The sequence below is a fragment of the Vicugna pacos genome, chromosome X (assembly GCF_048564905.1).
Source record: "Vicugna pacos chromosome X, VicPac4, whole genome shotgun sequence".
In the NCBI taxonomy this organism is placed as follows: Eukaryota; Metazoa; Chordata; class Mammalia; order Artiodactyla; family Camelidae; genus Vicugna; species Vicugna pacos.
This window is the reverse complement of record NC_133023.1, coordinates 27,661,353-27,679,349: the sequence shown is the minus strand read 5'-3', so window position 1 is coordinate 27,679,349 and position 17,997 is coordinate 27,661,353. Positions and strand designations below refer to the sequence as shown.

Below are 17,997 nucleotides of genomic sequence, written 5' to 3'. Positions count from 1 at the left end.
TAGTCTGAAAATGGCATTTGGTATGCTTCCCTAGTTATAGCATGTAAAATATAAAGGTAGTTGAGCAGATGCTTTAAGTTAGAGACAAATACTAGTACAGACTTCCTCAAAAAGAGGAAAAACAAGCTTCATAGATATTTTTTCAAGCAACTATCTGTTGTTCCTTTGCTCCGGTCTGCTTAAAGAAGCTAGTTGTCAATACTTTCACTTCCCAAAGTTCATTAGTGGAAAAATTCTTGTTTTGGGTAGTAGGGATCCTCATGCTGAGAATTTTCTAGGATATGCATGCCCTGAGAGTTAGGCTTATGAAGCACTGAGGCTATTTACATGAGAACTAAGAATAATCTTCTCCAAAGGGAGTGAGTCTAGCCACACAAATGAGATTCAAGAACAGTGGTCCAGACTCAGAACGAATTGGACATTTGCTTAGAGATCAGTGTGGGTAACACATACTTTCACAGCCCCCGCCTCTATCCCTGTAGCAGTCCAAGGAAGGGCAATAAAGGGGGAGTGAAAACTAAAAACTACCTCAGTAAAACTTTTCAAAGCTCTGAGAATATAAGCAGCCCTACTTGGTGACCAATATAACAAAGTGAGCCAAAATGGAGATAAAGTATATCTGCCTTACTCTAGGTGATACGGATGACAAAGGTTGCATCTACAAGGCAAAGGAAATAGAAGGAGAAATAAAGGCCCTGACCGTGGTTTGGAATAAGAGGCTTACACCACAGTCACATTATAAGTGGAGAAAATGGCAGAACAAAAATATCATCAATCACCAATCCACCTAGAATAAAATGCAGATGCTACAGGTATAATTAGAAGAAATCTTAAGTCAGTTAGAGACCCACTGTCTTCAAGAGGCTGGGAAAAAGTAAACAAGCTACTTTTTTGGGGGGCAGGTGTAAAGGGTAATTAGGTTTATTTATGTTTTTTTTTTTTAATCGGAGGTACTGGGGATTGAACCTAGGGCTCCATGCATGCTAAGCATGGGCTCTACCACTGAGCTATACCCACACCCCTACAAACTACTTATTATGCTTATTATGCTGCCCTGTCTATCCAAAGCCCTGTGACCTGAGGGTGACAAGTTACTTAATAAGATTGTTGGAATCCTGGTTTGCACATAAGTGGGAGGTCATGTAAAGAAGTTAGAAAATGGATCAGATTTAGGATAAAGGGATACAGTCTGGGGCAGGAAGTGGATAGAAAAACAGATTTTAAGTCAAAAACCAAAATGGTACTATTGTAACTTGTCCAAAAGGAAACTGATTTGGTCTAACAGTTTTGGTTTTGATTTTTTTTTAAATGACGAGGAATTTTTAGTTATTTGAAATATACAGATGCAGAGAAATACCTCTATTTCTCACATTTGAAAAAAAATGTTATTGTGATAAAAAACTTAATATGAGATCTACCATATTAACAGATTTTTAAGGGCATAATATTTTTATATATAAAGAGTGTTATACAGTAGAACTTATTCATCTTTCATAACTTAAATTTTACACCCATTGATCAACAGCTCTCTATTTCCCCCTTCCTTAATCCCTGGAAACCACCTTTGTTTCTGAGTTTGTTTCTACTCTTTGTTTCTATGAGTTTGACTATTTTAGATATATCATATAAGTAGAATCAGGCAGTAATTGTCTTTCTGTAACTGGCCTATTTCACTTAGCACAATGTTCTCAAGGTTCAATCATGTAACATACTGTAGGATTTTCTTCTTTTTAAGGATGAATAATATTCCATTGTAAGTATATACCACATCATCTTTGTCCTTTCATCCATCAATGACATGCCCCAACATGTGTACAGAATCCCTCAGCAAATATAGACAACTTATTGATTTAAAGTAAGGAAATCACTATTTAATCATTAGGTAAGCACTAAATTAAGAGACTTCAGTGGCCACACAGGAAAAAGAATATAGATCTTACAGAATTAGTTCTGGGATGTCACTAAAGAAACAGTTACAATAATAAGAACAAACAAAAAATTGCAACAACAACGACTACTGAATGGAGGTGAGGCTCTATTTCCATGGCTGCCAAATTACTTATAATGTTTCATTTCTAAAAATAAAATTTTGAGACACACAAAGAAACAACAGTGAACAATTCGTACACAGGAATAAAAAGGCTGTCAACAGAAACTGTCCCTGAGAAAGTTCAAGCATTGGACATATACACATACATTTATACATAAATGTGTTATATACAAATTGTGGAGTTAAAATCTACAGAAACTGAAATGAAAAATTCACTCAACAGGGATTCAAGAATAGATTTGAACTGGCTAAATAAAGAATCAGCCAATATGAAGAAAAAAAATGTCACTTGAGTTTTTCTAGTCTGAAGAACAGAAAGAAAACAGAAAGAAGAAAACTCAACAGTCTCAGGGAACTGGGGAACCATTAAGTATACCACTATATGCAAAATGATAATCCCAGAGATAAGAAAGAGACAGGTCAGAAAGATTATTTGAAGAAATAATGGCCAAAAACATACAAAATTTGAGTCAAAAAACATGAGTTTAAATATGTAAGAATTTCAATGAACCCCATGTAAGATATTCAAAGATATCTTCCCTCAGACACATTTGTCAAACTGCCAAAAAGCCAAGAAAAGGGAATCTTGAAAGCAGAAAAAGAAAAGTGACTCATTATATACAAGGGATTTGCAATAACGTGAATAGCTGACTTCTCATCAAAACCCATGAAGGCCAGAATGCAGTGTGAAGACATATTTAAAGTACTGAAAGAAAAAGACTGTGAACCAAGAATTCCATATCCAACAAAGGTATTATTCAGAAAAGAAGAAGAAATTAGGACATTCCCAGATTAACAAAACTGAGAGACCTCACCACTAGCAGATCTTTACTGTAAGAAATACTAAAAGGAGTCCTTGAAACTGACATAAAAGGACATTAGACAGCAAACTGAATCACAGAAATAAAGAGTAAAGGTAAATATATGAGCAAATATAAACGATAGAAGTAGTTTTGTTTGTAAGTACTTTCTTTGACCATTTGATTTTTTATAAAACGTATAAAGTAGCATAAAACTGTTGATAGGATATTGTGTAAAGATGTAATTTGTATGACAATAATAGTACAAAGGAGGGGGATGCTATATTGGAGCAAAATTTTTGTATACCATTTAAATGAAGTTGTTATTAATCACAATTACATTTAAAAAATATGTTAATTGTATTTTCCAGGGAAATCACTTTAAAAAAACTCAAAAATTTATCCTGAAAGAAACAAAGGAAGTTAAGTATTAAAACAGAAGACATACTGAAAACAAATAGTAAAAAGGGAAATGTAAATCTTTCCTTAACCTACTTCATTAGTGATTAACAGGTAAATGTAAAATAATTCAATACAGCAATGAAAAGGCTGAGATATGTGAAATAAACTTCAAAATGTAATCTAAATCCATGTCATTTACAGGAGACACTTTTTAGATTCAAAAACACAATTCAGTTGAAAGTTTAAGGATGGGAAAAGGATATATATGCAAATAGTAACGAAAAGAGAGATACAGTGGCTATGCTAGGATCTGACAAAATAAATATTAAGATAAAAATTGCTATTAGAGACAAATAAGGACAATATACATAGTGATAACAGGCAATTCATCAAGGAGATATAACAATTATAAACACATATGCACCTAATGAAGCCACAAAGTATACAAGGAAATCCTGGTAGAATTGAAAGGAGAAATAAAAAATTAAATAATACTATTTGAGACTTAAATATTCTACTCTCAATTGTGATAAGTCAACTAGGTAGATGATCATTAAAAAATAAAAGACTTAAACAACACTATAAATGAAAGAGACCTAACAAACATCTATTGAACACTCCACCCAACAAGAGCAGAATGCATATACCTCTCAAGTATATGTGCAACATTCTGCATGGTAGACCATATTTTAGGGTACAAGGTGAGCCTCAATACATTAAAAATGACTGAAATCATATAAAGTACGTTCTGCAACAACAATGGAATAGAAATAGAAATCAATAATAAAGTGAAATTTGGGAAATTCTCAAATATGTGAAAATTAAACAACACACTCCGAAAGACATAATTGTTAAAGAGCAAATGACAAGATGCATTTAAAAAAAATAATTTGAGATTAAAAAGAAACCAAACATACCAAAATTTATGGGACGCACCTAAAGCAGTCCTCAGAGTGAAATTTATAGTTATAAATGCCTATATTAAAAAAGATGTTTCAAATCAATACCTAACCTTGCACTATAAGAAACAAGAAAAAAAAGATTACAACCAAAGAAAAATAGAGAAAATGGTAAATATTAGAACAGAAATTAATTGAATGAAAGCACAGGACAAAATTTTAGAAATCAAACATTGGTCTCAAAAACATTATCAAATTTTAAAAACTGTTAGCAAGAATGACCAAAAAAAATAGTGAGGATTCAAATTACAGAAACATGAATAAAAAAGGGAAAATACACAATTTACAGAAATTTAATAAAAGGATTAAAAGGGAACACACTGTACAGTTGTATATAAACAAATCAGATAACCTAGATGAAATGAGCAAACTCCTAAAAAGACACAAACTATTTAGATTGACTCAAGAAGAAATATAAAATCTGGATAGACTTATAGAAAGGGATTGAAGTAGCAATCAAAAATCTTCCTACATAGAATAGTCAAAACCCAAATGGCTTCATTAGTGAAATTTACTAAACATTTCAAGAAGAATTAATATCAATCTTCACAAAAATAGAAATGAAGAGAATAGTTCCCAAGCTATTCTCTCAGACCAGAGTAAGAGAAATTAACACTTCTATTTATGGTCAATTGATTTTCAACAAAGGTACCAAAATAACTTAATAGGGAAAAGACATTCTTGTTCTTCACATATGAAGTAAGGCTTTAATTAATGGAAAAGCATACTATGCTTTGAAGGAAAAAATATTCAATTATATGCCTTTTTTTTAGCAACTGGAAAAAAATAACTGATAGTTCATTTAGAAAAGCAAATGTATAAGAACTGCCAAGAATTTCTGTAATAAATGTTTAATGAGAGAAAATGTGCCATACCAATTATAAAAAGGTACAATAAAGTTGCTGTAATTTAAAAAAATATAAAAGAAGTAGAAATATAGATAAACAGACATGCTAGCCAGCTTCCCCAAAGCAAGCAATCCAAGAATACAAGCCAGATGTTGCAATGCCTTTTCTGACCTAGCCTTGGAAGTCACACACCATCACTTTCATAATATCCTATGGGTCATATATCAGCTTTATGTGATGTGGGAGGGGACTACACAACAGCGTGAGTACCAGGAGGTGAAGATGACTGGGAGTCATTTATGATGACGGTTACCACAAAATTCTAGTAAGAAATTTCTTAAAACTGTCTTAAGAACATATAGCTAATAATCTAAACTTCTGTATACATGATAAAATAATATGTGAAGAATAAATTGATATATAAAAAAACAACAATTACAGGGAAAAAAAGTACTTACTTGGACAGAAATTTATAGAAACATTACACTCTTCATTTGGTCTCAGAGTCCCACTCAGCATGCTAAATTTGAATATGCCATTTTTAAAAAGTTTGCCAGTATTACTAGTTTTCAAAGTCCACTTTACATCTTTTTTGGAAACATTATGTAAGACAAGATCCTGTTCACACATAAAAAAAGAGTAAATTTATAAAGATTATAATAGGAAACATAAAATTTAGTTTCTATTGCCACAGCAACATGATGAGCCTATGCACAAAGTCAAGCAATTAAAAGTGGTAATCACAGATAACATGTTTTAAAACTAATGTTTGGCAAATAAAGGGGTATGCAAATACATTCACAGCCTGTTAAGAACTATGAGAAGTACACAAAGGAGCAATGCTAGCTAGCAAGTATGCAGAGTAATAAGAAACTTCATTCATGATGGGGAGAAAGCAAATTAGTACAGTTACTTTGGAAGACAATTTGGCAATTTTTTTTTACAGCATTTTTATTGTTAACAAGTCCATTAAAATCACCCAGAAACACAGCAAGATTTTTTAGTTTCTCCTAATATAATTTTGAATTTTTTCTCTTCTGGTTTTTTTTTTTACATTTTTTATTGATTCATAATCATTTTACAGTGTTGTGTCAAATTCCAGTATTCAGCACAATTTTTCAGTCATTCATGGACATATACACACTCATTGTCACATTTTTTTCTCTGTGATTTATCATAACATTTTGTGTATATTTCCCTGTGCTATACAGTGTAATCTTGTTTATCTATTCTACAATTTTGAAATCCCAGTCTATCCCTTCCCACCCTCTACCCCCCCCCCCAGTAACCACAAGTCTGTATTCTCTGTCCATGAGTCTATTTCTGTCCTGTATTTATGCTTTGTTTTTGTTTGTTTTTGTTTTTTAGATTCCACATATGAGCGATCTCATATGGTATTTTTCTTTCTCTTTCTGGCTTACTTCACTTAGAATGACATTCTCTAGGAGCATCCATGTTGCTGCAAATGGCATTATGTTGTCGGTTTTTATGGCTGAGTAGTATTCCATTGTATAAATATACCACCTCTTCTTTATCCAGTCACCTGTTGATGGACATTTAGGTTGTTTCCATGTTTTGGCTATTGTAAATAGTGCTGCTATGAACACTGGGGTGCAGGTGTCATCCTGAAGTAGATTTCCTTCTGGGTACAAGCCCAGGAGTGGGATTCCTGGGTCATAGGGTAAGTCTATTCCTAGTCTTTTGAGGAATCTCCACACTGTTTTCCATAGTGGCTGCACCAAACTGCATTCCCACCAGCAGTGTAAGAGGGTTCCCCTTTCTCCACAGCCTCTCCAGCATTTGTCATTTTTGGATTTTTGAATGACGGCCATTCTTACTGGTGTGAGGTGAGGCAATTTCTAATAATGTTAAACATACACCTGCCAAATGATCCAATAATCCCACTTGTAAGTATTTTCTTAAGTGAAATGAAAATTTATGTTCATATAAAAATCTGTATATGAATGTTTATAATAACTTTGTTCATAATCACCAAACACTGGAAGGAAAAACAAATAAGATTTCCTTCAACTAATGAATGTATAAACAAACTGTAATACACCCATACAATGGAATAAAATTCAGTGATAAAATAAGTGAAATACTATTCCATGTAGAAACATAAAGGAGTATTAAATATATTTTGTTAAGTAAAATATATCAGACCCAAATTGCTACATATTGTATAATTAAATTACCTGTCACTCCAGAAATGCAGAATTATCTGGATAGAAAAAAATCAGCTGCTGCCAAGTGTTGGTAGAAGGAGAAATTAAGGAGTAACACACAGAACCTTAGCGTGATGAAACAGTTCTGTATGGTACTGAAGTAGTAAATAAGTTATTCTACGCATTTTTCAAAACCCATAGAACTGTAAACTGCAAAGGGTGAACTCAAATATATATATAAATTAAAAACAATCAATCAAGATGCTGGGGATCCCAGGATGGTCTAGACTGTGACAAACTATATCACAAATACATTAAAAAAAAAAACCTCACTGAAGTCAGCGGAAGTGGAGAGGAGTAGCCCAAGTAACTATGGAGAACAGTATTTTGACTGGAAACTATAATGCTAAAAACAAAAAGGTACTCTTCAAAAACACTGTACTCTACTTGGATAATGTGTCAACAATTTAACAGGTTGCAGATTAAAACTTCTGAAACTTCTTTATTAAGGATATCAGGGTTAGAAAATAAGTAAACACATTACAAATAAGAGAACCGGACTTCTCACTGTCAGAGAAAGGAGTTAAAAATGAACAAGGGAGAAAGACTAGAATGAATCTTGTGGTACTAGATTAGAATCAGAGATACCAGTTTGAACTCAGGCTGGAAGGAAGGAACGGAGGCAAGGAGGGAAAAGAGGTCCTAGTAGCCAAAGCTGGAACAATATTAACAACAAAATTAAAAATGTATTGTTAGATTATGACTGAAATTACAAAATAAATACATGAGTTCATAACGATATACAAAGTAATTAAATAAATAAATACATGGAGGAAGGGAATAGTCTTTCTTATGGAAAAATTCCAAATAATATATTTAAATATCCCCTCCAGAAGGTGGAACTTGATTCCTACCCGTTGAGTACGGGCAGAAACTGATGACTCACTTCCAAAGCATAGAGTGTGAAAAGGGAAAAATAGTTTCTCCAACTGTACAGTAGAGAAACCTGGCATATATCACCAGTGGTAAGTCATATAGATATTATGTACTCCATTCACATAATATGACAAAAAGAACATTTCACCTCAGTGACATTCTTCCTCAAAACCCATGGAAAATAAGAACTCACTCTAGACAGGTGGAAAACATCAGACAAACTGAAACCGAAGAACATTCTGAAAAAAAAAAAAAAAAGCCAGACCAATTTAAAATTGGTCTGATAGAGTCAAAACATTAGCAAGATTGAGAGCCTGTCACGTATCAGAGGAGACTAAATACAATATGGTATCCTGGATGGACCATGGGACAGTAAGAGGACCTTAAAATCTGAATAGGGTCTGTTGTTTAATATAGTTAATAATATTCATTACTAAAGTTAATATAGCTAATATTAATACAGATAATATTTAATAAAGTTAATAATATTTTACTAATGTTAATTTCTTAGTTTAAAAAATGTTCTATGGTTGTACAAAGTACATCGTTGTGATGTCCCTGGAAATCTGGGAGCCATGAACCTAAATGGTGGGCAGATTCATCTTTCCAGTGCAACACACCATTAAAATAAAACCTTCAACTAGGTTTTTAAAATTACCTTTATTCTTCAAAATTTGAAGAGTGTAGAATGATCCACACAATTGTCACCATAACAAAATATACTTTTGTTTCTTTGTAAAGCATGCTTGATTGATTTCAAATATTAAGGATTAAAAAAAAGAGTCAATTCTACTCCTAGATGTCTCTAAGTACTGAGACATCTATTTAGTTCTAATATTTGTGTACTCTGTAACAAAGTTCATTTGCACCTTATAAACAAAACATCTTTTAATACAGAAGATGAGCAGGGTATCATCCCAGTTATGTGACTGCCTCACATTTCTCATTCTGAAATTGAGGAAATGATGTAAGATCTCTAAAAAATATCCACATTCTATATCCTAACCTCAGAATAGAATTGATCCAGTCATCTATGAACGACGGTTTAATTTGTTTAGTATGTGTAGTACTGTATTCTTTTTCTTTACAACTTAATCAAAATGATACATGTACATCATTCAAAAGTCCTTATAAAAAACAGCTGACCCATTCAACTCTTTCTTAACAATAGTTTTGCTTCCCAGAAGCAACCAATTTTAGCCAATTCTTATTTCAATTTTCTCTAACAATTATAACCTTATTCCAAAAGTGACGCTGATAGGGCTTACTTTAAGTTTTTTAACTGCTGCCGTAACAAATTACGGCAAACTTAGTGGTTTAAAACAACACAAATTTATTATATTACAGTCATGTCTCTTAGAAGGTCTGCAGATATCACTGGACTAAGACCAAGGTGTTAGAAGGAACTATGATACTTTCTGGAGGTCCTAGGGAAGAATCCATTTCCTTGCCATTTTCAGTTTCTGGAGGTCAGACACATTCTTTGGCTGGTGGCCTCCCTGCCCTATCTTCAAATCTAGCAACAGTGCATCTCTCTGACTTTTCTTCTGTCATCATGTTTCCTTCCGACCACAGTCAGGAAAGGATCTCTGTTTTCAGCCCCTGGTGTGATTAGAGTGGGACCACCTACTTACTCTCGGAGACTTCTCTTGCTTAGGGTCATTAATCTTCATCACATTATACATCAGCAAAGTATCTTTTACGATGTAAGGGATTATATTCACAAATTCTGGGGATGAGAAACTGGACAACTTTGGGGGCTGTTGCTCTATTTCATGATTTACCAGTTTGGATACTGTCTTTTGACTGCCCACTGCTAAGGATGAGGATTTAGCTCATTTACATCAGCTCCACTCCTCTCTCCATCTTCCAATTCTGGGTATTTATATATTTTAATTCTTCCATTAGTCACTTAGTAATTTTAAGCAATATATTTGTATCTATAGTTCCTTTGCTGTCACCTTTAGACAATATGCTTTAATTACTCACAATATAAAATGAGTTTAATTCCTCTTTCTTTCACCATCCCCAACCTTTCTATTAGAGCAGGTAGGTAGCTGGAGATGAGCAGAGAAAGGGGGGCACAGGCCAAACGGCGGAAAACCATACATCCTGTGAACAATGGGGGTCCTTGGACACATCAAGAAAAACAGGATCCTCCAGACTGATTTAAAAAACCATACATTCTGGGCTGACAAGTGTTCTGGAGGCAGAAGGGTGGGATAAGACAGGAATCATATCATCCAAACGTAACTTTTCGATCATTATGACCTCTGACCAAATGTAACCTTTAGCTTATGATACTCCTCATCCGAATGTAACCTTCTGTTCATTATGGCCTCATCCCACTCCCCGATCAAGACTAAATGAGGACCAAAAAAAAATCCCTTTTCCCCACCTGGGAAGGTGGAGCTGGGATGAAGATCAGAAAGGACGACCCCAAATCCCTCCCTCCCAGTGAATATTCTCCCATTCCTTTATAAACCCATATAACGAGCTTGCCAAGGAAACTCGGGGCAGCCATCCACCTGGGTCTGTCTGCTCTTTCCTTAGGAGTGTACCATCTATCCCTTAGTAAATCTTTGCTTTGCTTTCTTGACTTCTGTGTCTTGTTTCTTGATTCTTTCTGCGACAAGAACCTTCTAGTCGACATCTTTGTCAACTTCATCTTCACATACACATTTTACATATCATAAATGTGTTATTTTACATATAATACATCACATAAAATCACATTTTAATTCTGCTACATAAATTTATTAAGGTTTCTCCTTATTATATATTTTATTATGACTATAAACATCATTCATGGCAAACCCAAGTAGTGTATTAGAGTCACATTCCCTTCCCTGTGAGGCCAAGGTGACTCAAAAGAGAAGGTTCTTATTGTCAAGATCATCTTTTATCATAGCAACTGAATTAAAATTTCAATGATACAAAATAACGTGTTTATGAAGAGACTTTTTCTCTGGAATTCAACCCAATTTGCATCCCTAAAGCCTCCCTTTTAGCCCCACATACAAGATCTTTTGCATCCTTGAAGTTACATTAAAGTTAGAAGTCTTGCTAACTTCTTATACTTGAAAGAGTCACATTTTCATTTCAGAAGAGATCCTTTACTGTTCTCCAACTATAATTTCATATAGCATGCTATTATTTTATGGAAGCAATGTTTAATATTTTCTCCATATAATTTTTTCAAGGGTTTAGAGGTTCAAAAGTGATTGCAAAGAAAGTGACATGTAAGACAAAAAGGTGGACTACAAATACAGATTTCTACAATGTATGCATGAGCTTCTTTCTTATGCATCTCTCTCTTTTTTACTTTCTAAATGAGGTCATAATTAGAAGAGAGGTAGAGATATCTATTAAGAAAAAAGAGTAGATTATCATAAAAGTCACTTTACTATATACCTGGACTTTTTTGGTTTTTATTACTGCCTCTTGCCATATTTCCTTACCTTTACAGAACATATTTCACATTAATTTTAATCATAGCTTCCATTTGTGTAAGGAGAGGGATAATTTAATTCTATTTAATGTATTTTGAACAGTTGAATTAAATATACACATGTATAAAATTAATGGCTTTATATGTGTTTGTATACTTTGGCAATTACTTTAAGAAATATGGCATATATATATGTGTGTGTGTGTATATGTATATATATGCAAGTTCTCTAAAAATGAAAGTATTCTTACAACACATGCTTGGGAGTAATCAACCCAATAAATTAAAATCAACCCAATAAATTAAAATAATCAGAAAAAGTTGTAAACTGCATCAATTACCTATACATACCTGAGTTTTTGTGATCTTGTTATTAGGATCCATAGTATGTGATGGGATTTCAAACATAAAATCAGTGCTGGATAATCTCAATGGGGCTTGCAATGCTATGAGAGGAAAGAAGACATACTGTTAAAATATTAATATACATAAGCTCATAGATAATTCTTACTGTATTTTTAAATTTTTCTACCATTTTTATATTCATAGCCAGAAAACAAAATTATCTTTAAAAACATTTCAGAAATATCTTGGTTCATCACATCTATAGTTCTGATTTTGTTTTTTTAATGGTAATTAATTATAAGTAAAATGAAAAATACATCCTGGAGACATTAAGAGTATAAAATATGCTAAATATTGACCTCAGGAAACAGATAGACAAAGTTAAAATGATCTCCATACTAGAATATGACCAATGCAGAAGTACAGAAGTGAAAAGAAGTATAGAAGGAAAAATTATTGGAATAAATGGAAAATACATAGATGGAATATCATATAACATTTTACACATGAAACAAAAAAGTTCTAGGGAGAAAATGGCTATCCTACAGAAGATAAGAAATGGAAGTATCTGTAAAAATATATTAGAGAATATATTATTACCTGCTGCAAAATGCTGTATTTTTTAATGTTTATTTTTAGAGGAATTTTAGATTCAGAGTTGAGCAGAAAGTACAGAGATTTCCCATAGGCCCCCTGCCTCCACACATAAACAGCCCCCTCCATTACCAACATCCTCCACCACAGCGGTACATTCATTACACATGAACCTCCAATGACATGTCATTATAACCTAATATCCACTGTTTACATTAGGGATCACTCATGGTGCTGTACATTCTATAGGTCTGAACAAATGTATAACAACATCTATTCACCGTTATAATTTCATACAGAGGAGATTCACTGTCCCCCAAATCCTCTGTGGCCTGCCCATTCATTTCTCTCCCCCCAACAACCCTTGGAAACCACATACCTCTTCCAAAATGTCATGTGGTTGGGATGATACAGCATGTAGCCTTTTGAGATTAGATTCTTTCACTTACTAATACACATTTAAGGGTTTTTCATGTCTTTTCATGACCTAATAGTTCATTTTTTTTTTAGTGCTGAATATTCTACTGTGGATATACCACAGTTTATTTATCCATTCACCTAATGAAGAACATCTTGGTCGCTTCCAACTTCCGGCAATTATGAACAAAACTGCCATAAAAATGTACAAGCAGGTTCTTGTGTAGACTTAAGTTTTCAACTTCTTTGGGTAAATACCCTAGGAGAGTGATTTGCTGGATCATATGATAAGAGTATGTTTAGTGTGGGAAGAAACCAATGAATGCCCAACTGTTTTCCAAAGCAGAAGTATCATTTTACAATCCCATCAGCAATGCAGTCTCACTAGCAACTGCATTCCTACCAATCCCTATTGTTCCACATCCTCATCAGCATTTAGTGTTTGCAGTGTTCTGGATTCTAGCCATTCTAATAGGTGTATAGTGGTATCTTATTGTTACCTTAATTTGCATTTCCCGGATAACATATGATGTGGAACATTTTTTCATGTGCTTTTTTGCCACTGGCATACCTTCTTTGGTAAGGTGTATGTTCAGATCTTTGGCCTGTTTTGTAATTGGTTTGTTTTTCTTGTTGAGTTTTTAAGACATCTCTATATTTTGAATAGCTGTTCTTTACCAGATATGTCTTCTGCAAATATTTTCTCCCAGTCAGTGGCTCGTCTTTTTCATATCTTGATAGTGTCTTTTGTAGAGCAGAAATTTTTAATTTTAATGAGGTCCAGCTTATTCTTTCTTTCATAGATCCTGTCTTTGTTGCTATATCTAAAATGTTACTGCCAAACTCAATGTCATCTAGATTTTTTTCCTATGTTCTCTTCTAAGAGTTTTATAGTTCCACATTTTATTTTCAGGTCTGCGATCCATTCTGAGTTAGTTTTTGTGAAGGGTATAAAGTCTGTATTTAGATTCATTTTTTTTGCTTGTGGATGTTCGGTGGTTCAGGAAAATTTTTTAAAAAGCCTATTTATTCTGAATTGTATTTCCTCTACTCCTTTGTCAAAGATCAGCTTACTATATCTATGTTGGCCTAATTCTGGCCTTTTTTTTCTGTCCCACTTCTCCCACATAGATGGTTACAGGGGACTGGAGTTGGATATTTCCCTTCCCCAAGGTCAGTTATGTTCTGATAAAAAGGCTAGGATCTGGTCAAATAGCTTCTCCTGAGGGAGAACCTGGCTAAGCAGAAGAGAAGACTCGGCTCCTGCACATTTCAAAATAATTCCTCTTCCTCACCACTGCCAGAAGCATGAGGGAATTTTTCTCCACTATTTTCTGAGAAAACCAAGTTAAGCTCCTAAAAGCAAAATTCACAGAAATGTGGGAGGCCTTCATGACTGTGGCCCCAAGGAAATTTTCTCTCAGACTTGTTCATGCTGAGCCTCCAGCAATTCATCAATTACAGTTCATGTTTTCTTATCCAGGAATTGATTCCTGAAGTGACTTCTGCCCATGGATTTCTGTTCCATTCCAGTAAGTTGTGATTCTCTGTATTCACCCATTAGTGACCTTAGCCTATAATTAGCCTCTCCATTTTGAGAGGCATCAGTTTGCCCTGTGACCTCACTTATAGATCTAAGTTTTTTTTTTCAGTCTGTTTTGATTTTTAACTTGTTCTTAGGATAGAGTGGTGACTTCCAAGCTTCTTACATGCTGCACCAGAAACCAGAATTGAAAATCTATACTTTTTAAAACTTACCTTGGAGATATTTGTCATCCTTAATGAAAACTCAAGCATCTTAGAAGTTTATGGGAATATAAGTCCAGGAAAGAAACCAGTTTCTGATCCAAAAACTCATGTATCTTGTAAGTGGTTTTATTATACTACTGGAATTAAAAGATGCTTTGGCAGGAAGTCTGAACATGTGGGATAAGAGAAATGTGTAGATGGTGTTCATCATTGTGTCACTCTCAACTCTGGACATGAGAAATCCTAGAAAAGATGATGCTATGGCACATATCCAAAAAACAGCACATCTAAGATATTCTGCCTATTTGCAAATTGGTACTTGAGGATAATCAGTGAAAATAATAGATTGGTTCTGTCTTTAAAACTAAAGCACTGTTTTGCCATATTATGTCACCATTTAGAGGCCTCTATTTCATTTATAGAAAGTTACATTCTACCCAACACAGATTATTAGAGAAACATTTTCCAGAGAAACTGAACTGCTCAAGATTAAAGTCTCACAAACTAATATTTTGGTTCACCCCTAAACTAAAACATTCATTGGCATCCAGATTGTCAGGAAATGATATGAGTTGGCACTGAAGCCACCCTTGTGAGACTCATTCATAAACCTAAGAGATACAGGCAAGAACTGAGACTTTTAAGGAACTCCTCAATACAAGGGAGAAAGATATACAGGAAAACTCGACTTAGCAAAAATTGAGACAATATAGTCAACAGAAAAAAAGTTCAAATAATTTCTAATACAGAGATAAAATGTTGCTTTCATTAAAAATTCTGTAAGAAATAATAAAAAGGTTTAAAACTTTTATTAGTTTAAAATCACCGAAATAATTTTTTAAGACATAAAATATCATCAGATAAAAATATCCTAGGAAGTAAAACAAAAAGATGAGGAAAAGGAAAACAGTGTGCAGATTCCTCAAAAAAGTAAAAATAGACTTACCATGTGATCCATCAGTCCCACTCCTGGGCATATATCCAGAGGGAACTTTAATTCAAAAAGATACACGCACCTCAGTGTTCATAGCAGCACTAAATACAATAGCCAAGATGTGGAAGCAACCTAAATATCCATCGACAGATGACTGGATAAAGAAGTTTTGGTATATTTATACAATGGAATACTATTCAGCCATAAAAATAATAAAATAATGCCATTTACAGCAACACGGATGGACCCTGACATTGTCATTGTAAGTGAAGTAAGCCAGAAAGAGAAAGAAAAATACTGCATGATATCACTTATATGTGGCATCTTAAAAAAAAAAAAAAAAGAAAGAAAGAAAGAAAAAAAAAGAGGACACTAATGAACTCATCTACAAAACAGAAACAGACTTGTAGACATAGTAAACAATCTTATGGTTACCAGGGGAAAGTGGGTGGGAAGGGATAAATTCGGGAGTTTGATATTTGCAAATGTTAACCACTATATATAAAAATAGTAACCACTGTATATAAAATATATATAAAAAACAAAATTCTTCTGTATAGCACAGGGAACCATATTTAATATCTTATAATAATCTTTTATGAAAAAGACTATAAAAATGAATTTATGTATATATATGAATGACAGGGACATTATGCTGTACACCAGAAACTGACACATTGTAATTGACTACACTTCAATTAAAAAAAAGAGAAGGAAAAGGACAATAAGAGAGAATATATAAGATAATTAAAATATATAACATAATCAAAGACATACAAAATCCAACAAATAGGAATAAGAGAAAGAAACAGAGAAAATGGTGGGAAGGAATTTTTCAAGGAAACAATTTAGGAAAACTTTATAAAATGTTGAAGGACATTAGTTTCCAGACTGGAAACAGCCACAAGAACTTGGGACAATGGTAAAGATAAAAGCGTCACACCAAAGTCATCATTGTGAAATAACGAAGTACAAGGATAAACAGAAGTTTCTACAAGCTTCTAAAGGGAAACTATTCAGTAATATGTAACAAATGGGAAAGAAGAATGGCATCAGACTTCTAAATGCAACAACAGGACTTAGAAGATAAACAGAATACCTTCAACATTTTGAGGGAAAATGATTTTCAATCTAGAATTCCGCAGTCAACCAAATTATCATTCAAGCATGGGAGGTAAAACAAAGGTATTTTCAGATACGGATTTTCTCAAAAATTAAGTCCCTTGTACCTTTCCTTCAGAAGCTCCTGAAGATATAATCTACCAAAACAATGAAGTAAACCAAGAAAACAGAAAGGTAAGGAATTGAGGAAACATGAGATTCAAGATTAAAAAAAGAAAAAAAAAAAAAAGAGTCAAAAGGAATCACCACAAGCAGAGTGAAGGGAAGTCTCTGACAGAAGCTCTGCCACAGGAAAGAAAGCATTTAGCTCATGTTGGCTGAGCAGGAGGATGACGTGTTCTAGGAGGGCTGTTTCAAGAGAATAAGACATGACATATAATCTGGTGGGTTAGACTATGCGGGACACTGCACTGACAAACATATTATAGAGCTTTATGGGATGGGAGGAGTCAGTGAAATACTTTAGAACAATTAAGCAATTATTAACTCCAGAAAAACAGTTGAAATAAAGGAAATGAAATAATTATGCATGATACCCAACTTGGCTGAACAATGAACACTCTATGATAATAATTAAATCTGATAAAAATTTTAATTGAAAATAAAGATTTAATTATATTAGGAAAATGGATAAGGAGTTAAGAGTTTCAGCTGAGTAAAGATACCTATCATGAAATAAGTCTTTTCATTAGATAATTAATGAAGAAAATCATTGCCTCGAGGGTGCAGGATAAGTCTTGAGGTGGACAGAAGTAATGGTTTACAAGTCTGGGTTAGCATTATTTAAATTCAAAAATGAATGCATGTAATTTTGGAGTAAAGACATAACAGCAGGCTTGTGAGCCTCTTACTGAGGCATCATCATCCTACCAAGGTGATGGCTGAGAGAAGCACGGACTTGACCATACCTCCTTGTAAACATAAAAATGGTACACAGCAGTGGACTTATTCAAAGAAGAACCATGACATACAGTATCAGTCTAAATGGCCCGTTAAAAATATCTGGAATTTATAGGTTTCTGGGGCATTGCTGGTAGAAGAGTAAGAACTTATCATATAGGCATTATTTGCATAACTCTTGAGAGTAAAACTAGGGGAGCTCCAAACAAAACTGGCATCCTTTGAGAACTAGTTTTCTACAAATATTCAAAAGTCATCTGTTAATTCAAAACCAAAGGCATCATAAGGAGGGATAAAAGGACAAGTTTGAACATGCCAACTT

General features: G+C 33.7%; 1 protein-coding gene across 1 annotated transcript in view; it reads right to left on the bottom strand.

Moving 5' to 3' along the window:
• CFAP47 (cilia and flagella associated protein 47) overlaps positions 1 to 17,997 on the bottom strand; it is a 421,952-nt gene that overhangs the window by 317,130 nt on the left and 86,825 nt on the right. Inside the window, exons 23-24 of the mRNA XM_072956043.1 lie at positions 11,966 to 12,060; positions 5,518 to 5,677 (exon numbers count right to left, since the gene is read on the bottom strand). Of these exons, the coding sequence (XP_072812144.1) occupies positions 5,518 to 5,677; positions 11,966 to 12,060 (255 nt within the window). The remainder of the gene's footprint in view (positions 1 to 5,517; positions 5,678 to 11,965; positions 12,061 to 17,997) is intronic.